Source organism: Seriola dumerili, unplaced genomic scaffold, assembly GCF_002260705.1.
Source record: "Seriola dumerili isolate Sdu_G_001 unplaced genomic scaffold, Sdu_1.0 BDQW01000105.1, whole genome shotgun sequence".
NCBI classification, from domain to species: Eukaryota; Metazoa; Chordata; class Actinopteri; order Carangiformes; family Carangidae; genus Seriola; species Seriola dumerili.
In genome coordinates this window covers 2,114,246-2,136,806 of record NW_019174360.1, presented here as the reverse complement: position 1 = coordinate 2,136,806, position 22,561 = coordinate 2,114,246, and the positions used below count along the sequence as shown (strand labels likewise).

Below are 22,561 nucleotides of genomic sequence, written 5' to 3'. Positions count from 1 at the left end.
CAGATCTGGCTTAAGAGCCAGACTGGGGCCAGCTGTTCTTTCAGAGGCGCCACTTAAATTATCTCTGAAACTCAGCGCTCATTTTAGCAGAGGAGTGGTTCAAAAGCCAAGTCAGATGAGTCATTCAAATAAATAAATTATAAAGTAGGACAATGTCCCATTTTACCAAGAATATTTAAAAATCAAGGTTCATAGGATCATATATACATGACTTTTCAGCATGAAAAATATGTACATTATTAAGCTTATACAGTATCAGTGCTAACCATTCACAAGTAAGTGCATTCAATCAAAAAGGTATGCATGTATCAAATACATGACTTACATAGTCCTTATTAGTTAAATGCTTGGTACTGTATGTAAAAGATAGCAAACAAGGCCTTTCAATTACTTATTAAGGCCAGTGACCCAATGAGTACAGTACAACATAAACAAAACAAAACCACCACTAGCATCTTACTAACCTTCTGCATCTGCCCAATCACATATCATGCAGTCAACAGTTAACTGAACAACTAATAAATACAAAAACAACTAAAACTAAAACTTCTGCAGGCCTTGTTTGTCTCTGTAGACAGCAGCACCAACACAGCAGCTTCAGTACAGTACACAGCCTTCATCAACAACAGCCATGGAGAGACAATTAGCCATCGGGAAAGAAACAAGCTAGCAATAAATAAATAAAAACATTCAGGGAGTGTTATTAGACTCACGTTTTTGAAGTTGAAGGCCATCCTTCTTTGTTTCATGTAGATGAAGTTTCCACGTCATGTCGTTAATGTCCCACTACAGTTGTTGGTTGACAGAAGTCCTTATCGCCCCTCTCCATCACTCTCCATCTTTGCTAGCTTCCAGACGACGTCAGCCGATATGACTGGCAACAGTCAAAAACAAGCTAACTCTACAACTTGTTTCATTAAAATATGTTTGATAATATTTCTGTTATGAAAAGTTCAGAGTGTGAGCAAGTATGAGTTACTTCACTTCAGGGTTTGTTTTTCTTCTCCAACGCTGTGTTCATCCATAGATTCGCAGTGGCGGGAGCATAGACTGTATATAAGAAAAAGGGCGGGACGCTGGCGACATCTTGTTTGACACTTTTAACCGTCTTAATTGACTTTTAATCGACAACCAAGAGGGGCGCTGTTTAATTAATTAAGGGAAACTACACAAGAGGGGAAAACAAAAGAAAACAAAATTATTAATATCTTTTTATTAAGATGACAGCTATTTTGGATGGTGAGGGAGCAAAAGCTTTTTATCTTCCATTTCAAAAAACGCATTGCAATAGAATAACCCTGTAATAGAACAGAATTTTAATTGTTTTTAGCACAGAGTTATTGATTTAAATCTTTTCAAATTTTTAAACTGCAGTTTGTGGTGGTGTTACTACTGGATTACATGCTCGGTTTTGTGCATTGGAGATAGCAATGGCAGCAACAGTAGCACAGGAAGTCAGTGTGATCACCATTTCTTGCATTTAAAAAGTAAAAGTACAACCTCGTTTGAAAATACGGATTTTTACTTTGAAAGGTATAACAGGAAGTGTGTCTTTTATTTGGGCAGGCTCGGTTGCCAAGCCTCTGGGAGCTTAAGCCAATCACAGTGCGACGACGGTCTACTGCAGCCACGCGTCTACTTTCATGTTTCATCCCTATGGTTTCATCACAAACGCCGGCTGTTTAAAGGAGTTTCAGGTCATCTTTTCATTTTTCCAGTTCACATCAAAGTAAGGCATCAATGTCATTTTCCTGCACGTTTTATGTTGGCAGTTGCGCAGCCGTTTACAACTGGGTTGGCTAAGTTTTAAGCTTCAGCTAGCTAAAGTTCATGTGAGACGGTTGAATGATGGCTAGGCTAACGTTACCGTTAACTAACGTTGAGCAGCAGGAGGAGAGATGAGAGTCACATTATTAACTCATGACGGAGGGGGTTACCTCTGCTTAGCACTCGGGATAGACAATCCTGGGATAGTTAGCCACGTTGGTACTGTCTAAACACGACACTATCTCAAATAACTTATCGTTTTCAAACACATATCCTTCTTTAAACACTGCTAAATACGATTTAAATAATCGTCTGGATACTGTTTTCACATCGGTATGTACACAAGGGAGGACAGCAGTACAGTACCAGCTTTATTAATTCGTAATATTTGGAATAATCAATGCATGTGTCCACAGTGAAGGTGTCATAATGTAATGAAATGACCCTGATTAATTTCTAATTTACACTGGTTAAGTTTGTTGTTGAGGCACTAGTTTAGTGTGAGCGTGACATGATGTGCTTGTGTTTAACATAATACTATATACAAATGTAATGTCTATTGCGAGGCTGCTAGATTGTATGATTTTGTACTTGCACACGTCAAGACTGGTGTTTTGGATTTGGCCACATTAATCTGACTGCCACCATGAGCTTAATAGTGGTCTAGAATATAGATAAGTCTATATATAGGCCAAAGCAGCAGCAGGCTGTAAGAAGCTAATCTCAGATGGGTGTAAGGGGGTTAGGCAAGACTTCATTCACACATATAGTGTTAACTAATACACAGCATTTTGTATCTAGACTAATTGATGAGGCTTATTAAAGACCAAGAATTGAAGAAGCGGTTGGCGAGAGTGCAACAACAAAAATAGAGATGACCAGACATAGATATGTAGAATAGTAGTCATTCATTAACACAAATTAGACACACTGCTCTGTACATCAGGCGTCTAGAGTGATACGCTCATGCCTTAATTTTGGTGACCTAAGGTGCCTTTGACTATGCAGCTGTGCTTAGTAATAGTAATGTAATTTAATTGCTGCATACCATCATAGCTGAGTATTTTAAATGTACTTCCCTCAAGTAAACCTTTATTTAATGTCAATAATACATGTATTTGTTTTTAGGAGGCTTTATGATGCTGGTGGTGCAGTTGCTGAAAGGTGCAGCGAAGCATGCTGGGAGCAGGCCCCAGTGCAGTGTTGAGCGATTGTTCACAGCAGCGCGTGGTATCAGCTCATCTTCGCGACAGTCATCTGCCTCTGGGAGAAGTCAGTGTTCAGCCTGCACTGATACTGACCTCCCTAAAGTCCTCATCACGGGTTGGTTTTTGTATTGTGTCATTGAGTTTCCTCCTAAACGTTTCCTCTTACAGAAACAAGTCAAATCAATCGCCATGTCCCTTAATCTGTATGTCCCCTAGGAGGACTTGGACAGCTGGGGGTGGGGCTTGCCAAGATGCTAAGGTAACATCCTGTTTTATTGTTTAGCTATGTCCAGTGGTGGTGTAGTTGGTTTGTACTTCCACATTCAAGTAAAAAGGAAAGTCCTCCCAGACTTTTGGATCCCATTCTATGTTCAGTAGCAAATTGGTCTGAATGAAGAGTTATGGCGAGTTATGTTGGTACTTGCAAACAGTTTAATACAGGATGTGATCGGTCGCTCAAAGAGGCTGTGAAAACAGTTATTACAAATGTCAGGGAGTTGTGTATAAAAGCCTGAAAAATCAAGTCCTTCTATCCAGGGTTAATTGATCCGTCTTGTCCAGTTAGTCTCAGAAATGGAAATTGTGCAGAACTGTTTGCTGATTTTCCAGAACTGACCTGTCTTCATGTTTTACCCTCAGGAGACGCATTGGAAAAAACAACGTGATCCTGTCTGACATCCGGAAACCTCCCAACCATGTCTACCATAACGGTGCGTATACCTGAAAAGCCTGCTGTATAGAATGCAATGTGAATTCAGTTGTGTGTGTGGCCTCTCAGAGTCAAGACAAGCAATACCTTCTGTCGCACTAATTTGAAACATTCAGAAGAACAGAAGAGGCTGAGATAACCAAACCAAAAACACAATATTTTGACTGGACAGCATTTGAACTGAAGTTGACACAGAAAATACATTTAATTGCCAAAATTCCTTGGATGCATTTCATGGGATCGCTGGACAATCCAAATGGAATTTCTTCCTCCTTGCATTCATTTTTCATTGTTGGATAAAACTAAATAAACTCTCTGCCTTAGCCAGTTTCCCTTGGGTGCCTCTTTATCTTAATCATATCTTAATATCTGCAGAGGAATGTGTGGGTGCAATATAAAGAATAGAATTTCAAAGATCAAAATTATAAAAATGGGTTATTAAAGATTACTTGTTCAGCTGTGGAGCTCCCTGTCTGATGCGGTGGTTAGTAACACAGGAGCGCCACAGGGAACTGGACTGTCTCTGTTTCTGTTCACTCTGTACTCCTCAGATTTCCAGTATCACTCTGAATCATGTCACCTGCAGAAGCTCTTGGATGACTCTGCAGAGGTGGGGTGTATTAGAGATGGGCAGGGGTTGCTAACTTTGTGGAGAAAAAGCTGCAGGGATCAAGTGCAAATGCAAAACCTTTGTACTAGAACTAGGATTGTGGGGTGAAAGTGTTTAACAACTGGCAACAATATCTGTATCTGCAAATGAGTGGGGAGACGCTGTTCACCTCTGTGTGCATGTGTCCTCCACAGGTCCGTTCATCTTCTCAGACATCCTGGACTATAAGAACCTCAGGGAGATTGTGGTCAACAACAACATCAGCTGGCTGGTTCACTACTCAGCTGTGCTGTCTGCTGTGGGAGAGAACAACGTCGCTCTGGCCAAAGAGGTCAACATCACAGGTACACACACAAACACACACACACACACACATACATATCTGTCAAATAATACTGTGATATTACTGGAGGATGGACATTTGGTGACAAATTCTTAGTGTATGTTGCAACAGCATTTAGAGCCATCTTAATGTAGCACACTTATGCACAGCCTCTCTCTCTTTGTAGGTCTCCATAACATATTAGACATTGCAACCGAACATGGTCTGCGTGTGTTTGTCCCCAGCACTATCGGTGCCTTTGGTCCATCCTCACCCAGGGACCCCACCCCTGAGCTGTGTGTGCAGAGACCGCGCACCATCTACGGTGTGTCCAAGGTCCACGCAGAGCTGATGGGTGAGGTGAGACACATACACCCATACACACATACAGATTGGGACAGTGCGATTTAGTTTTTTTATGTCACTATAAGGGTGGTGTTTTTATTTTTTATTTCTGGTGTTTTTTATTCCCTCTGTTTCTTTCTCAGTATTACCACCACAGGTATGGGCTGGATTTCCGCTGTCTCAGGTATCCAGGCATCATTTCAGCTGACTCCCAGCCTGGAGGAGGAACCACAGGTAAGCAGGTATAAGAACTGAACTTGGGATGACACCAACCCCTGTCCTGCTTGTCTGCTGCCTGGTGTCATTGGTCATCGTCATGATCTCTTCCTCCATTTCCCAGACTATGCAGTGCAGATCTTCCATGCAGCTGTGAAGACCGGTCAATTCGAGTGTAACCTGCGCGGTGACACGCGGCTTCCAATGATGTACATAGGTACTAGATTCAGTCGTTTTATGTGAGAAATGTGTGTTTTTCCCTGTCGATGTTTTAATTTTACAAGTGATATTCATACTCTAACCCTCGTCTTTTTCATCGCCTTTTACTTGGCCCCTTCATCTTCACCCACTCCTCCCCCTCTTGTCCAGATGACTGTCTCAGGGCTACTCTAGAGTTCCTGGAGGCTCCAGCTGAGACACTCATCAACCGCACCTACAACATCAACGCCATGAGCTTCACGCCACACGACCTCACCCAGGAAATACAGAAATTCCTGCCTGACCTTAAGGTCACCTACAATGTGGATCCTGTCCGACAAGCTATAGGTGATACTGCTATATGATGTCAATTATACATATTTAGGCTGGACACCTTTAATCAAATATCTTTTCTCTCTCTTTCAGCGGACGGCTGGCCAATGGCATTAGAGGACAGCGCAGCGAGGCGGGACTGGGGCTGGAAGCACGAGTACGACCTCCCAGAGCTGGTGCAGACCATGGTCACTCACATCACTATGGGCAACCAGGTGGCACAAGCCTACTGAGCCTTTATGTAGCATATTTGTAGCAACTCCATAAAAGGTTTTATTTGAAGCGAGGTGACATTGAGGATTTAAGAGCTTTTTTAGCCTTCCTTATTACACTTTAGAAAAATCACGCATCATCCTCCTCTCCCTCCTCACCGTTCATCTCATCCCTCTTTTTCTCTCTCGTCTTCATCCATCCAGCTGAATCTAAAGATGTGATGCCAGAGCATGCTAGATACTGTCACGAAGTTACTAAACCTGTAAGAGAGTCAGGTGTTAGCACTGAATGTACTGTATGTCTGTATTTATGTGTAAGTGTGCAGATGATTTTGCTAGCCTGCTGTAGCAGCTACACGCTCGCCTTAGGAGGCTCTTCTGCCATCCTGAAAGACCAGTTGGCTTTTAATAAGAGCTGCACTCCAACTGGTCGCCAGCACTGTGACCATAAACACTGAAAGGCTTTACCTCGGGTACTGTTATTACAGAAGCTGCTTACCCTAGCTAACCATAACTTGACCTTTGCACTAGGTGCTGTTGATGTTTTTGTTATTTCATTTAGATTTAAATTATTTTTATTGTTGCGTTCTGTTTTAGAAGCTGCGGTCTCGGTGCTAAATATTTATTAATGTTGACTTATTTATGTTGATGTTATTTATGATGCTATTATTTGCAGCTTTTCCTCTTAAATCAACAGGATCTCAGGCTCAGAAGGAGTTTTTTTTTAATAAATCTTCGTGTGAAACCAGTTTTCATGACTGTTCCCTCTGTGTCCACTCACACAAACATGCACATGATCATAAACCAGGTTGTGAACATTGCAGGAGATGAGGAGTTAACTCTAACCCTACAATCAATTCTATTCAATTTACAGCACATTAGCTCATGAATGCATAATTCGATGTTATACAGGTTATCCCACAAGTAGATTAAAAAATGCAAAGAAGTACAATTACAACTTAAGCACTCATAAGTAATTTAAGTTTTCCTCCAATCAGTTTTATTCACTGAGCTCTTGTCGTCACGGTGCATTTCCAGACTTCACTTGTGTTTTAGTTTTTGTTGTTTGTATTTTTTCCCTTTACTGGTGTGTCTGAACGTCCACTGATGTGACCTGTACTGGAAGTAACAGGATTGTGGAGCCTCCCAGTGGCCAAAGCTGCCTGCTGCAGTTTGAGCAGCAGGATGTCACTGAGCAGGGAGGCCTCTTGATTCAGACTCACCAGCATCTGGCCTTCAGTGGCCCTCAGAGCTCCACGAACCAGCTCCAACACACTCTACAGAGAATGGCAGACACAATCTAAGTCAGGGATTGAAAGCTAGAGAGGATACTTTTCTGTTTATGCAAACACATTTCCAGGTTTTAACCTCTTTGTCCAGTTGCACATCCTCAGGAATATCCCCCAGAGTGACCCTTGACCCATCTCTGAGACTTCTCAGCTCCTCCTCCTTCTGTCGCAAGGTAGAGGTGAGCTGGGTTTGCTGGCGCTGACGCTCCCACTCATGCACCTCTGTGCCCTGCAGCACAAGTGCAGTGTAATGATCAGCAGGGGCCATTTTGTGAAGGTGAGACAAATGAGGAAATACGATGACAACGAAGAAGGCCGCACCTCAGCGCAGGGCTTCTTTGAATTAAATACTAAAATGAGCATGCATGGTTAACTGGTTATTACCTGTGGGAGAGGGCATGGCGTAGGCGGCAACTGCACCTCCAAGTGTAGCTGAGTGATTGACATGGTCGTAGCTCCACCCACCACCGCCTGAAAAAGCCTCCATCGTGTGGAGCAGGTGTCTGCGAGGAACTGGGTGAACTTGTGTCGGTGCACAGGGGTGAGGTTTGGTAAAAACTCAGACAGCGCATCTCTCAGCAAGGACAGTAGTTTGGGTATGTCCAGACCTGATGGATAGAGGACAATAAAAGTAAAAGTACAGCTCAAAAACTAAATAGCTTCCAGACCTAGGTGTAGTTGACCTACATTAATAATACTGTTTTAATAAGACACAGAGGAATCAGTCTAATTTAGGTCCTTTCAGCTCCACTTTGAAACAATATTCTTTCTGGTGGTCATATTAAAACATCTTTGATCATAACCTCCGGGTGAAGCACTCTACCACCTGCAAGACTTCTGTCTGCTCTCACCATCCAGCTGTGGGAAGATGCATTTGGCAATTACAGCTGTCTGGATTACAGCAGGCCAGGGGAAGCCACAGGCGGCGGCAAACATAGCAACATCATACGCAAACTCCTGATGGAAGCAGCGCCGTTCATCACAGAACTCAGGCCATGAAAAGTGACAGCTGAGCCTCTGCACGCCAGCATCTCTCTGAAAGCACAGCCATACAAGTACATGCATATTTTCTGTTAAATTCACGTCAGTGTGACTTGCTGCTCAGTACAGGCAATTTATTGAACGTCTTATTTATGTTTGGTGTATATAGTATTTGTTACCCTTTTGTTTTGTTTTTTGTGCTTCTTTTTGCACATGTAGATTCTCAGTTTTTATTTTGGTTACATGTATAGTTGTATTTCCTTTTGCCTCTGTGACTGTGGGATCCATAAAGTTTTTATTTTATCTCCTGGTGCGTAGGTTGTTTATAGCAATATATCTGATTATATATGGTATCATATTGTTTTGTACATTAATCTAAAAAGTAAGTCAAGCTGTCAGATAAATCTAGTGGAGTTGAAAGTATTAGGCTTAGGTTAATATTTTATTCTGAAATGTGAAAAAGTGTAGAAAAGGTACACAATATAAATCTTGATAATATATCTGGAAGCCAAAGCGTATGTTTAAAAAAGGTTGTAATGAGCTAATAATTTTCAAAAGCATGTGTTTTGATGGCCCTAACTCTCAACCCCCGGTCGGTTACTTCATGTTTGGGTTGATTGTGTTCGTTTTTTAAAATCCATAACAGCGTTTGAAGGCACAATAATAACGTTTCAGTCAAAGCCCCAGGTGTTGATTCAGTGCCTGCCTACCTGGAGTCTCGCTATCTGCGCTATCTCACTCTCTGAAAGAGAATCCATCCTTGATTAACGACGATTAGCGACGCGAGTGCACTTGGTTGCCATGGGAGACGGACGCGGAAGCATTCGCCTCTGTTACGCGATGACGTCAGGTGCACGCAGGACGTGTGGGAGAATCTCAGTTGCACGATGGTTTAGTTTGAGCTTTCTGACATATCACTACAGGGAAGCATAAGTAATAGTTTTGTATCTATTTAATTAACCAATTATTAACAAAACATTCCGAAATAATAACATAGCTATTAGCATAATTAGTTTAGCGGACACCTGTTGTTCATCAGGTTTAATTGCGACCGTTTTGGTTGACCATTTAGTTACTGTTTGTGTTGTCAGTGAGATTGTGAGAGAACCCCGGAGCTGGTAGTGGATCTGTCTGATAACTAGGCTTATCAGTCCGGGGCCACAGATGGCTCAGGCTGGTTTAATCCTCTTTAACATGAATCCCACTCCTCCCACTGTTCTTCTCCCCCGGCCGCCTCCTCCTCCTCTCCATTCTTCTCCCCTCTTCTTCTGCCTCTCCTCCTCCTCCTCCTCCTCTGGATCTTCAAGAAATAAAGTAAAAGACATTAGACAGGGTTTTAACGTAAAGATAAAGGGTTTGTCAAGTTTGCCAAAGTTAGAAATACTATTTCCGGTCTTGCATTTAAAAATAAAAATTTTATCAGCTGCATTTTCAAGTGCAATTTTTTTCTCTTCTCTTGATAATGAATCTGTTGGAAATCTAATCATGAACTTTATTAATATTAAAAACTAATTTTATACACAAAAAAAAACACATGAAAACTGACTGTGATCAATGGGAAAGTTTTGAAAGTTAAATGTGGTTTGTTTCCTGAAAAATTTGTTTTGGTGGGATAAATGTTTAAAATAAAGATTATAACAAGGCCTGCAGAGCCCCCCCCCCTCCCTCCCAGAATAATACAGAAAAGTGAGCTCTCTTTATTGCCAGTTGCCCCTAAAGTTAAAGAAAAACAGTCTGAAACTCTAGTTCAAATCTATTCTTTTACATCTAATGTTAGTACATATATACTGTATATCTGTTTTGATTAATGTCATTATAATTATGGGCTAATGTCAATAAAGTAGAAACGCACAAAACCCACTTTAAGACTGATTTTGTCATTTATCTTAATCCCTAAAATACACAGTAAAATTAATTTATTATTAAGGAGGTGTCCAGGGATAATGAGAGCTGCTGCAGATGAAATTAAGAATGTCAAATTACTTCTGATTTTATTTTTTTATTTCTTATTTTTTTGGCAGGTTGGCAATGCGTCTGTCTGGATTTTACATGTTCCTTATGTGATTTATGTCGGCTGTTTAAATTATGATTTTATATTTACAAATTAATTTGGAAGTCTTAATCAGTGTACTTCCGGTCTGTGAGCTGCTGAATTGACGCGTGTCTGAACATGCTCTCCGTATGTACGATCTCCGGTGGAACCTGCGGCACAACTCTGGCCGATGTGGCAGACGGAGCGGTTCACACCTCGGCCCGTGCTCACTGCTGGTCCTCACTCGACCTCACTTTAACATCTTACTGTCAAAATTAGTTTGTTTTTTTTAAATTATTTTTTATTTTTCTCTGGAGCCACTGGTCTTCCATCATTCCTATCGGTATGCATCCATATTGGTGAGATTAATCTCCTTCTTTTTCCTCTTAACACGTGTTGCTTACCATACAACACGCTAATCTAAACTCACAAAGTACAGGCCTTAAATGCTTTTATATGTAGGCTACAAGAGAATGCACGTTGTCTATGTATCCTGTCATTTTAACTCCCTCCTTGTGTGTGTGTGTGTGTGTGTGTGTGTGTTTTGTAAGAGGAGGAGGGGATGCCTCTGTGTAAACACCATTGTAAAAAGTGTATTACCATTTACACATTTATTGTATATTTATTTGTGTGTGTGATCCAGTTGTTAGGATGAGGTGAGTCACACACACCTGCTGATGGGATAAGAGAATGAGAGCAGGAGGGATTGAGCAGGTACAAAGAGTGACTGGACCTCCAGAAGTAGGCCACACATCATATAATCTCTCCTGTGCTTTCTTCTTCCTTTGTCCCGCTGTATGAACCATTTAAGCCTCGGCACTGACAGGACTTCACTTCATTTTCTTTTCCTTTAAAGAAGAAGTAAAGTCCATCATTCAGTAGCTAGCTCTAAAACACTGAGGGAGCTACAGATACTGAAACACAGGGCTTTAGTTCCTGCAGGATGACATGTCTGTGTCTGAATGCAGTTGTGTAACATCAACACACTTAATGCAGAAATGATTAATTCCCTGATTTTATATGTATAGCACCTACACTTTTCCAGCTGCCTGATGCTTCACTTTGATGCCTCCATCCTGTCAGCACAGGAACTACTCATCCATGACTTCCTGTCTTCCCAGAATTCTCAGAGGGCCCACCTACTCGTTCCCTGTCTCTCATTAAGGCTGTGAAGCAGATACAGAATGATGAAATATGAGTTACACAAGTCTGAATTATGCAACCAGATCTGTTATTTCAAGGACATATATCCTGTAAATGGAAAATAATAAATGGTCCTTGGTTTTCTAGATATAGACGTAGATATTTTTGTTAGATATTCCTCTAGTTAATTTTGCAACATGGTGCAAGAGACACTGCACTTGTTGAATTAAAATGTTTCATAGTTATAATCCTGTTAAATATCCCTTCAGTTTAAAAGCATTATTTTTTAACCTGTGTTTTATTTTGTAGATTTAAACCACAAAACTTTGAGTGACACCTGAATTTAGGGATGAACCTAAATCAAAGCAAGATTTTTTGCATAATCTAGCGTTCAACATGTAACCCATATGAACTAGAACTAGTTCAGCAGATTCATTCACCTGTTACATTCAGTGAGGAATATCAGTAGTGGAACGTAAAGTACATTTTAAGCTTCTCTAATCATTGTTTTCATATTAATAATGGGTTAAACGATTTGATAATTCTCGCACAACTCAACAATTAATCTCATTTTCACATGAGATTCATAGAGATACATCCGAGAGGCAAAAACAGACAGAGCAACTAGCTGGTGAACATAGCGGGGTATTTCAGCAGCTGGAGGGCCAGATGTTTTCCTCAGATGTCAGTGGAGAACAAAACCAGAGCTAAAAAGACGAGTAAATATTGCATTCACCGGGTGGGCAGAAGCGTGACTCCACTGCATGACTCCTGGATGTGCAATAAGCAGATGTTGGCTGACAAGTTCACCATATGTCAGTGCTGTTGTTGCGGCTTGTTGTGCTTCCCCAGGTGGACAAAGCTTTAAGTACAATGTTGATTAACTAGTACTTAAGGGTGAAGTCATGTAACTCTGTGTATAACTCCACCCAGCTTCAACCCCAACAGCATCTCACACCTGTGTAGCTAATGATAATGCATCAGTAATAATAAACAAGTAATATAATATATAGCAATGGCAGGTGTTATGGTACTTCACATACAGTTCTGTGATAATGTTAAATACTGGACTCTTAATGCAGTATAATTCCATGACAGTATTTCTACTTATGACTTATGTAAAGGATCTGAATCTGAGGAAGGTGCAACACAGACTGTGGCCACTGGGGATCTCTCTCTCTGTTTGTCTGTCTGTGTGACAGATGCCTCACAGGTGATGCCACTTATTAAGCTCAGGTCAGTTTTGGTATTAATGGATCAGCAGATAAGCTTTTAGAGTCACTTACAAACTTGCCTTCCCTTCACCCCTTTTCCCTCTATCCACAACGGAGCATTTTTATAGCTATAATTCCACTTTCATCCACCAAATGTAACTCCATCGTTCACTGTCAGGTCATTTAAACAGGCTCAAACCATTAACAAGACAAAACAAGGTCAAAATATAAGGTATAAAAATAGTTTTTTCTCATAGTAACAGGAGTTTTTCCTGATTGTCGGACCGACTGGTCAGGATTTGTTCATTATCGATTTTCCGTCACTTTCAATAATAATGAGCGGTTCGCCATGACACAGTTCCATAGGAGCAGTTGGTGTTTTCGGTGATTTCCAGACAGGAGGCACCCCGCTGTTAGACAGATTGTCTGTAATTACAATCCTCTTCAACTAGAGCTGCGTGTGTGTGTGTGTGTGTGTGTGTGTGTCTGAGGAAGACGTACAAAGAGGGAGCAATATGTGCTGAAAGTCTTAAGATCTCTGATTTCAAAGTAAAGTAAAACCAAACAGACCACCAGACATGTCAGTCATGTCATGTTTGTTTGGTAATCATCAACTTTCTTCTTCTTTTACCTTCACTAATATAAGTCTGATTATATATAAGTCTAACTGTAGGAAGTCTTCAATACACTTGCCTTTGAGAACTAAATCTGCTCACCCTTGTTAGACAATCACCTCCATAATTTACAAGAAGAATCAATCTTAATTGCAAATTAGCATGCTCTTCTCCTCCAGGTCAGTTTCAGCATAAGATCATCACTTGTCTCACCACCATCTTGGCCTCACCATAGCAACCCCCCCCCCTTCTCTCCCATACACACATATAGACACACACACACACACACACACGCACACACACGGGTTCTTAAGTAGGCTTTTCGTTCTATCCTTATCCTTCTCCCCTCCTGTCTTCTCCTCATTTCTCCTCTCTACACCCGCCCCCTCCCTCCCCCGTGCAACTGATTACCGACTGCCAGTTTACCCAGAGAGCTGTGAAACCGGGGGCTCTGCTGTAGCTACATCTTAGTGTATGACTCAGGCTGCAGAGAAGATCGCCGCCACACACACACACACACACTCACACACACACACACACACACACACACACACACATATACACTAAAGTAGAGCTCACTCCCGGTCTGGTCGGACCCTGCACGGACAGAAACAGCTCCCCTCCTGCTTTTTCACATCTCTTTGGACCATGTTTCCTGAATATGTGAGTAACGTATCTGATAGATGGAAGTAATCTGGTCTAAAAATCATTAACTTTATTAACAATTTAGTCAAATTAGTGGAAGAAATCATTCTTGAGTATGAGTAAAAGTGTCTTAAATTATGTAAATTGTGTTCAAAATGTTTTAATTGGTTATTGTCATTATAAAGAAGCGTGTATAATTAAAATGTTGTGACAATAGCTCAGTGGTAAAATTATATGTGGTGATATATTTTGCTAAAAGCAGATGATATAGTGGTAAAAGAGTTTCCATAGTTATATAGCACAGTGTATATTGCTGTCACCTGTTGTTGCCTGTTTGTTATGTTGTTATTTTTCATGTTATTTGCTTTAACTTGTTGCTTTTATGCTCAAAAGGTCGGTGCAAGATAAAACTGTTAAAATGTTCTACTGTTGGTGTTTCTATACCGTATGTTTCAGCAAAAATATTCTGACATTTAATTGATTATTCAAGGAAAATAATCAGCAAATTAACAGATCGTAATAATTGTTATAGTTGCAGCCCTGCTATACATTTATAGTTAGGAATTTAAATGTTAGGAAGCGTGGGCTGATGATACTGTAACTGATTGTGCATGTAAAATGAAATGAAATGCGTTAATGTTTAGGTGTATGCCAACTCTTAACCTCACACAGTGTTGGGATTAAGTTGCCGATTTGGTCCTCTGCAGCGAAAATAACTGGAGCTGAGTGTTTAGCCTGTGCAGCTCTGTCTGCAGCTCAGAGCAGCATAAATCCTGAATGTTAAAGTACAGACCGTCTTTTAGTCATGCAACAATTTCCGTTCCCCTTCATCACTGTTTCACTGGACTTGAAAATACATGGCTCTATCTGTCCTCTGTAAACGTCTCCCCCAGCAACCCCGTCTCCCTGTTTATAATTTATTATTACTATTATCAGTTTTGGAATGAGTCACAATGAGTTTCAGGAATTTAGTTGCAGTGTCACCTCGGAAACCAACATCTAGTTAGCTGCACTAATTGTGTAGTTAACATGCAGTTAAATATTATATTTAACTGTCACGTTTCCTGAAAGAGAAGAAAATGGATGGATGGATGGATGTTTAGGAGAGACAGAGCTGAGGAGGGATTAAAAAGCAAAGCATCACGTTGGGAGCGCCTGTGATTTGGCCTGAAGTGTGGCCTAATGGGACTTAACAGCCTGCTAAGCCTGCTGATAACATTCACCTTTTTTTCACAGGTTAATGAAAGTCATCACAGTAAATACTCATGATTACTATTATTAACATTTCATTGAGGTGTCACTGCTCTACTGATGCAGGCTGAACCTGTTTATATTGCTTATACAATTATCCACATGCACACAGAACACTGAAACCCAATCAAAACCACTTACAAGTGTATCACATATTGATCAGTAAATTGTGAGGTTATAAAACAAAGTGAGACAGTGGTAATTACCTACTGTACATTATGCAAGCAGGTTTATGCTGGATGTTCAGAAGCAGGACAGAATCTTTCTGCGTCCGTTCCAAATAGGATTTCTATATGTGTGTTAGTCCGCTCCACTAAATATAGCAGGCTGTGGGAAGCTCTGTCTTTAACATATATATACTGTAGTTACATTTGATATTCTTAGTTTACACTATCTGACAATTTTGGGCTAAGAGTTTTTTAATGTACCGTTCAAAACAACAAAAAAGTCTTTTTGGAAAGGCTTTTTTTATCAATTTTGATCATTTAAACAATAGTGAATGCTTAAATGCTGTTCTCAGATAACAAACCAATTATCTGAAAGCCTATTGATTTGACATGGAAATTACTTTGTAGAAAAACTTTCCCCTGTTGCAGCCAAATGACACATGTAACATCCTGATGTGTCAGGTAGTCCTGTTAGTGGATGTCCTGTCCTGAATCCTCCATCAAACCCTGACCCTGATTAGGACTTATGACCCTGCAGGTGTAATTATAAAGTGTGTGAAGAGGAAAACAAAAGCTAATGTAACAACTCAATCATTTGAGGGACATTTGAATTTGAGGTATTCTTTTGTATATTATATATTTTCCATTTTACAACTTATTTAGATTCAGTGTTGCATGTTCGTCTGTGTCCCTCAGGTGTGCGTGAAAGGGCAGCATGCATTCGGTCCATGCAGGGATGTGGGACCCCCGGCCCCAGTCTAAACATGTCTCACCCCTCCCCTCCAACTTACGCCTCGCCCATGTGACCACAGCCACTCCGGCAAAGCGTATCACCTTCTACAAAAGCGGCGACAACCAGTTCGGGGGCGTCAGGATGGCGATCCACAAGCGCAGCTTCAAATGTTTCGACGCCCTGCTGGACGACCTTTCCCAAAAGGTTAGTGGGACAGGTGTCAGATCTGTGATGTCGAGATTTCTTTTGAATCTCACTGAGGATGCGGATGCACTGCACTTTTAACTTGTCACCCTGGCAACAGCATCCCTTGAATTTTCACGTGACATGAAAGACATCCCTCGTATCCCTTTCAAACCTCCTTTTTTTTCTTGATCTACAGCTCAGAATTTAAGAAATGTTTTTTTGTTATTTTATGATCATATTTGTCCTGGAGACACAACTGCAATTTATGCGTCTCCATACAGGTGCCCCTGCCGTTTGGTGTGAGGACTGTGACCACCCCCCGCGGCACCAACACCATCAGACACCTGGAGCAGCTGCAGGATGGCGGCTGCTACCTGTGCTCCGACCGACGCCACACGAAGCCAGTCAACATGGAACTGGCCACCAAACGTCCGAGCATCTGGTACCATCACAGCCGGAGGCCCCATCGGCCCGAAACCTCATCACCGCCCACCCACTTACCTTACAGGCAGCGACGGATTCTCCTGGTGAAGAACAGCGAGCCGGGGATGAGGAGGAGCGTGGTGCTGAGCAGGAGGTCGACCAGGAGCCTGAGGGCCTTTCTGGATGAAGTGTCCGAGGTGATGCAGTTTCACGTCCGCAAGCTCTACACTGCAGAGGGACGCAGGGTAAGAAGGGATTTCTATCTTAATTTTATAGTTACAATTTGGAGTTCAGTGGAAACTCCTGACACTGTGTGGATTTGTTTCCAGATTGACAGCGTGCAGAGTCTGATTACTTGCCCTGGCATGCTGGTGTGTGCTGGCCGGGAGGCGTTCAGCCCAATGCTGGTAAACTTTATCAAGAAGAGCTCAGAGGAGAAACTGCCTGGTCTGGGCAACAGGTCCCCTAATCTTGGCCCCAGGACTCCTGGAAATGGGGCCCGATCTCCGGCTACTCAAGCAACAAGATCCCCACCTCATGGAGCTCAGTCCAGAGCCAGCGAGTACAGCGAGGGACATGAAAGCAAGAAAAATGGTAAGTTGGTTGGTCAACATGTACATAGACACAAAGACACACAAACCTCAACTGCAACGACAGACCTAAATGTGGTAAAAGGAGCAAGAAAATGTGAACAATAATTAAATTTAAATGTGTTTTTCTCGCTTTCCTTGCAGTTAACTTTGGTCTGGAAACCAAAAAGAGCATCATCCACCCTCGTTCTGATTCCTCAAACCGCTCCACCCGCTTCTCTCTGTCCTCAGAGAAATCATATGGCAACGGTGTAAGTGCTTACTCGCAGGGCAGACCGGCTATTATGAATGATGACATTGAAAAGCGTGTGCTGGTCAATAAAGACGGCAGCCTCTCAGTAGAGATGAAGGTGCGTTTTCGCCTCCACAACGACGAGACCCTGCAGTGGTCCACACAGATTAAAAAATCCCCATCTCTGACGAATGACTGTTCCCCCCTCAGCCAGGTCCAGCCCCATTACCTGCAGCAGGGCCAGTCAGAAAGCTGTTCTGACCCCGATTCTATGTCATTCGACCCAGAGGTCGTGGATTATTCCAACCCACCTCTGCAGCGTGCACTGGAGGCAAACCGCTGCCCCTGCTGCTACCAGAGACCCGAACAGCACTACGACTTGTGGGAAAATCCAGTACACAGCCGCAAACAGCCTCTTGTCCCACCCCCGCATCCACATACCTCTAGCCACACCCACACTATGGTGAGACACACACACTCCTCGAGCTCTTCTTCATCGTGTAACTCCAGGAGAGTGGTGCGATGCCGAGCACAGCTCTCCAGCTGTGGCGGAGGCTCGGGTTCAGAGCAGAGCCAGCTGGTCCAGGAGGAGATGTGTGTGACGGAGCAGGTCGAACGCAGGGTAGCGGTGGAGCAGGATGGAGACACCCATGTAGAGGTATGCAGGGTGAGTCGGTGCTGCAGCCGTAGCGAAGTGGTCTCCATGGATACCAGCCTACGACCGCTTAGCAGCAGATCGGCCGAGGATGAGCCAATGATGGAGGAAGAGGGGGATCGTCCGGTGTCTGCAGTCAGCAGCTCCTCACGTGTCCTGCAATCACTGAAAGAGGACCAGGATGATGAGGATGACGACCTGCCGCCCAGCGCCTCTCAGTGTTGTCATAGCAACGAACCATCACCATCCCCAACCTCCCAGATTCTCCTGAACGACAAGCCATCAAGCAACGTCTCTGCGGGTTCCCTCCACTCTACAGAACACAAGAAGCACAAGAACAGGGAGGAGAGAGGAAGCAGGACAGTGTCTGCTGCTTCTTCCTGTCACTGTGGAGCAGCCACACCACACTCCACAGCCGAACCCGAGGAGATGGATGAAGCTTCCAGCTCCAGGTCCAAAACGAGCAGAGCCTCTTGCAGGTCCAGCAAAGCCAAGATCCCAGACTCAGGGGAAGAGGGGGCAGCAGATGATGAGGATGAGGAGACGAACAGGGTTGGTAGTGGCTTGTCTGGTCATACAGGACTTTCAGCCGGCTCTCAGAAGTCAGGCGCATCTAGTATGTGCTCTAATTGTGGCTGCTGCAAACGTGGCGTCAGCTCTGATTCCAATAGCACAACATCACAGAGGTCCCATTGTTCCCACCGAGCCTCTCCAAACCCTGCCTCACCTCTCCACAAGGAAGAAAACGCCTCTAATGGCAGCAATGATGATGGCTCGGACGATTCAGCTGTGTCGACACAATCCAACAAGACCAACCTCACCAACAATAGCCGCTTCTCTGCAATATCAAATGTCCTGGAGGAGAGAGCTTCCAGTGCTATGTCCAGAACATCCAATCCTGAGCAAGCGGTAAAAGAGGAAGAAAGGGCTCCGAGCGCCACCTCAGCAAAAAGCCACAGGTCCAGCAGATCACACAAGTCTGGCTGTAACGGTGGTGGAGAGGAGAGAAGCCTGAGCGCCATGTCTGCTCAGTCCAACCTGTCCAGCAAGTCCAGGAAGTCTCACAAGTCCAACTGCAGTGGCACAGCTGAGGCGCCTGACATGACAACAAGAGAGGAAGCAGAGGGAGAGAACGCTGTAGAGAGACCAATCAGCTCCTTGTCAGCCAAATCTGGTGCTTCGGCAAAGACCAGTGCTTCAGGCAGGTCTCATAAGTCCAACTGTCCAACCGCCTCCCCAACTGACAATACAGCTGTGGAAGACGACGACACAAACAAAAGAGCTCCCAGCAGCCTCTCTGTTAAGTCTAACGCTTCTGCCAAATCTGGCAAAGAAGAAAGACCCGACAGTGCACTGTCAGCTACATCAGCTAAATCAAACGTTACAGCAAAGTCCAGCACTTCTCATAGGTCCACATGCAGCCACTGTGTGAAAGCAGTGTCTCCAGATGCTAACGTAGCCGATGAACCCATCGAAGAGACAGAACAGGAAGAGGGCGCAGAGGGGGAAGAGAGAGCAGCAAGTGCAATGTCAGCCAAGTCCAATCTGTCTGTCAAGTCTACCAAATCCCAGAAATCCACCAAAGCTTCGGAGAGGTCACATTCTCCCAGGGCAGAAGCTGAAGGAGAGGGAGAAGACAGGGCAGCGAGTCAAATGTCTGCCAGATCAGTTAAATCTAACATGTCTGTTAAGTCATCAAAGTCATGCAAGTCTAACTGTAATGGAGATAATGGAGAGGGAGAAGACAGGGCAGCGAGTCAAATGTCTGCCAGATCAGTTAAATCTAACATGTCTGTTAAGTCGTCAAAGTCATGCAAGTCTAACTGTGATGTAGATAATGGAGATAATGGAGAGGAAGAAGACAGGGCAGCGAGTCAAATGTCTGCCAGATCAGTTAAATCTAACATGTCTGTTAAGTCGTCAAAGTCATGCAAGTCTAACTGTAATGGAGATGAAACTGTGGCGTCTCCAAGCTTAAAGGAAGCAGAGGAGGCAGAGGAAAAAGAAGACGAGATGGTAGAAGAGGAAACAGAGCAGAGGCCAGAAAGTGCAATGTCTGCTAAATCAGAAAAAGAAGAAAGAGCAGCCAGTGCTGGATCCTCTAGGTCTCATAAATCTAACTGTAACAGCAACACAGAACGGGCTGCCAGTGCTTTATCTGGTAACTCAGCTTCCTCTGCAAAGTCTCACCATACAAAGGCAGACGTGGACGACATGGCGGACAGAACCGCCAGCGCCATGTCAGGGAAGTCACACACTTCTTCCAAGTCCGACAAGTCGGGTCACACTGCAGCATCTCCAGACAGAGAGGAGGAGCAAAGTGAAAGTCAAGAGCGGGCTGCGAGTGCCATGTCTGTAAAGTCGAAATCTTCAGTGAGGTCCAGCACTTCTCACAAGTCAACTTCTAGTAGGAATCTCAAATCTGCATCACCAAGTCCTAATGTTGTTACCATCAAAACACCAGAGGGGGTTGATGAAGAAGGAAATGAGAGACCACCAAGCACTGCATCAGTTAAATCAGGAAAATCTAACATTTCATCCGATCATAATGGAGCAGCTGACATTGCTGTTATTGAAACAGCAGATGCAGATGAAAAGATCGTGGAAGACAGTGCGCCAAGAAGTAAATCTTCTGAGCACTCTCTTGGCCAAATGCTATCACCCAAGAGGACACGTTCTCCAAGGACCCACTCACCTAAAGTTCCAGCTGCATCCCCCAGCAGTCCTCAACCCTCGGTAAAACAGCTGTTGCCAGGCCCCAGTGCTGCAGAGACAAGAGGGCCAAGTGCCTTGTCAGTTAAATCCGCAACCTCTGCTAAATCTGGCAGGTCCAAATGTCGCTGTGGAGGAGCTTCAGCACATGAAAAGGTGAAGAAAGAAAAGGAGGGGGAGGATCAGGAGGTGGAGAAAAAGGAGGACAATGAGGAGCTTAAAAGTGAAGAGACTCCTGAGAAGGCTGCTAGCGTCATATCATCCTCTTCCAAAAGACAGAGTAAGGAATCAGGAGACACCGAGCAACCACTGAGTCGACAGTCATCAGGGTCAGTCTCTCTTGGGTTGCCAGAAGACCAAGAAGCAGTCGACTCAGACAGCGGCAAGTCCAATGTTTCATTTCGCACAAACACTGGCAGCAAGGGCCGAGCAAAGACAGCAACTCCCGATGTCGCCAAAAGCCCAGAGGAGTCCGCTATAAAGGAAGACGTGGAGGAAACAGGGTCCATCGTGTCTCAAAAGTCCAAGAGTAGTGGCAATAAAAGCATTTCATCTTACAATCCTCCAGCAGTCGATATCCCCACTATTGAAACTCCAGGAGCAGGTGAAGATGAAGACAAAGAGGATGGAGGGCAAAAAACAGAAAGAGCACCCAGTGCAATTTCAGCCAAAAGCAGCAGGTCACACAAGTCCTGTTCTAACTGTAGAGGCAAAGCATCAGCTCATAAAGAGCAACAGGCAGGAAAAGACCTTGAAACGGAAAGTGTGAAGTCTGCTCCAACAACAAAAGCTAGCAATCTGGATGCCCCCGCCAGCAGAGCCTTGTCTGCAATGTCATCAGCAACTGCTAAAGTTCGGAGCAAATCCCCTGCAAGTGCCAGCGCTAAAAATGCCAGTGTAGCAAAAACAACTGTTGGAGATGCAGCAAATAATGACACGGAAAATGAGAACGCCAGTAGACCGGCAAGTAAGGCCAAAGGGAAAGACGATGTCGCAGAGCAAAAGACAGCCAAGAGTCCATGTTGCCTCAGGCCTGAGTCTGCAGCTTTGGCTCAATCGGGGTCAAAAATGAAAGCCTCAAAGCAAAGTAAAGGAGCGGATTCAGTAAAATCAGACTATTTGAAGCCGATCAGAAGTCACAAGGCCAAATCTGATATAGGAAGTGACAGTGGCAGTGTCAAAACATCCACTCCTCAAAAGAAATCCTTTAGCCCCTGTCATGTACACAGCTCCAGACCCAGCAGCAAAGTAGAGACATGTAGTGAAAGCACTCTGTCTCACTCTCTGTCCGCCGCTGATCTGCTAAAGGAAACCATGGCTGCACGTCCGCAGAGCCGACAGTCGAAGGTCAGCAAAGCCGGCGACAAGGCCAGGAGTGAGAAGAGTGCAAAGTGTCAGGCAATCACGAACCAGAAGGATCAGAAAGAAGAGCTAGAACTGACGCCCGCCTGTCTGCCCAACGCCTCCCCCAATGAGGTTGTCAGCGATTGGCTGCGGAGCATTCCTGCTAACAGTAGCATGCTGGCGCTCGGCGACGAGCTGATCGAATGTGAGCAGGAGACGGAGGTGGAAGAGAAACCTGGTGAGGAGGTAGCAGAGGAAGAGGAGAGTCCTGAGGATGAGAAAGTGGACAAGGAGGAGAAAAGTGAGGCCGAAGAGGGAGCAGAGAAAGAGGGAGAGGCTGAATGTGATGCAGCGGAGGAGGAGCAGAGTTCGGATCCAGCTCCAGGTGATGCTGCGGAGACTACCTCTCGCTCCAATGCTCTGCTGCTGA

At 43.8% G+C, this 22,561-nt stretch overlaps 2 protein-coding genes across 2 annotated transcripts; one reads left to right on the top strand and one right to left on the bottom strand.

The window, feature by feature from the left end:
- The first annotated feature begins 1,664 nt into the window (after positions 1–1,664).
- Positions 1,665–6,519, top strand: LOC111222759 (L-threonine 3-dehydrogenase, mitochondrial-like). Its single transcript, XM_022746598.1, has 10 exons — positions 1,665–1,729; positions 2,896–3,090; positions 3,192–3,234; positions 3,615–3,685; positions 4,489–4,638; positions 4,804–4,976; positions 5,105–5,195; positions 5,302–5,394; positions 5,547–5,723; positions 5,802–6,519. Exons 2-10 carry the CDS (start codon positions 2,904–2,906, stop codon positions 5,939–5,941), a joined length of 1,125 nt encoding a protein of 374 aa, XP_022602319.1. The 5' UTR covers positions 1,665–1,729; positions 2,896–2,903; the 3' UTR covers positions 5,942–6,519.
- Positions 6,520–6,686: 167 nt separating this feature from the next.
- Positions 6,687–8,977, bottom strand: cunh8orf74 (chromosome unknown C8orf74 homolog). Its single transcript, XM_022746607.1, has 5 exons — positions 8,901–8,977; positions 8,061–8,244; positions 7,594–7,817; positions 7,289–7,438; positions 6,687–7,197 (listed from the first exon to the last, which is right to left on the bottom strand). Exons 1-5 carry the CDS (start codon positions 8,946–8,948, stop codon positions 6,973–6,975), a joined length of 831 nt encoding a protein of 276 aa, XP_022602328.1. The 5' UTR covers positions 8,949–8,977; the 3' UTR covers positions 6,687–6,972.
- Positions 8,978–22,561: the final 13,584 nt, after the last annotated feature.

Coding starts and splice junctions, on each gene's coding strand:
- LOC111222759 (XM_022746598.1), top strand. CDS start 2,904: ATGATGCTGGTGGTGCAGTTGCTGAAAGGTGCAGCGAAGCATGCTGGG. Junction 3,091..3,191: donor CCCTAAAGTCCTCATCACGG/GTTGGTTTTTGT, acceptor TATGTCCCCTAG/GAGGACTTGGACAGCTGGGG. Junction 5,196..5,301: donor GCCTGGAGGAGGAACCACAG/GTAAGCAGGTAT, acceptor TCCATTTCCCAG/ACTATGCAGTGCAGATCTTC.
- cunh8orf74 (XM_022746607.1), bottom strand. CDS start 8,948: ATGGATTCTCTTTCAGAGAGTGAGATAGCGCAGATAGCGAGACTCCAG. Junction 7,439..7,593: donor CGCCATGCCCTCTCCCACAG/GTAATAACCAGT, acceptor CTTGTGCTGCAG/GGCACAGAGGTGCATGAGTG. Junction 7,198..7,288: donor ATGTGCAACTGGACAAAGAG/GTTAAAACCTGG, acceptor CATTCTCTGTAG/AGTGTGTTGGAGCTGGTTCG.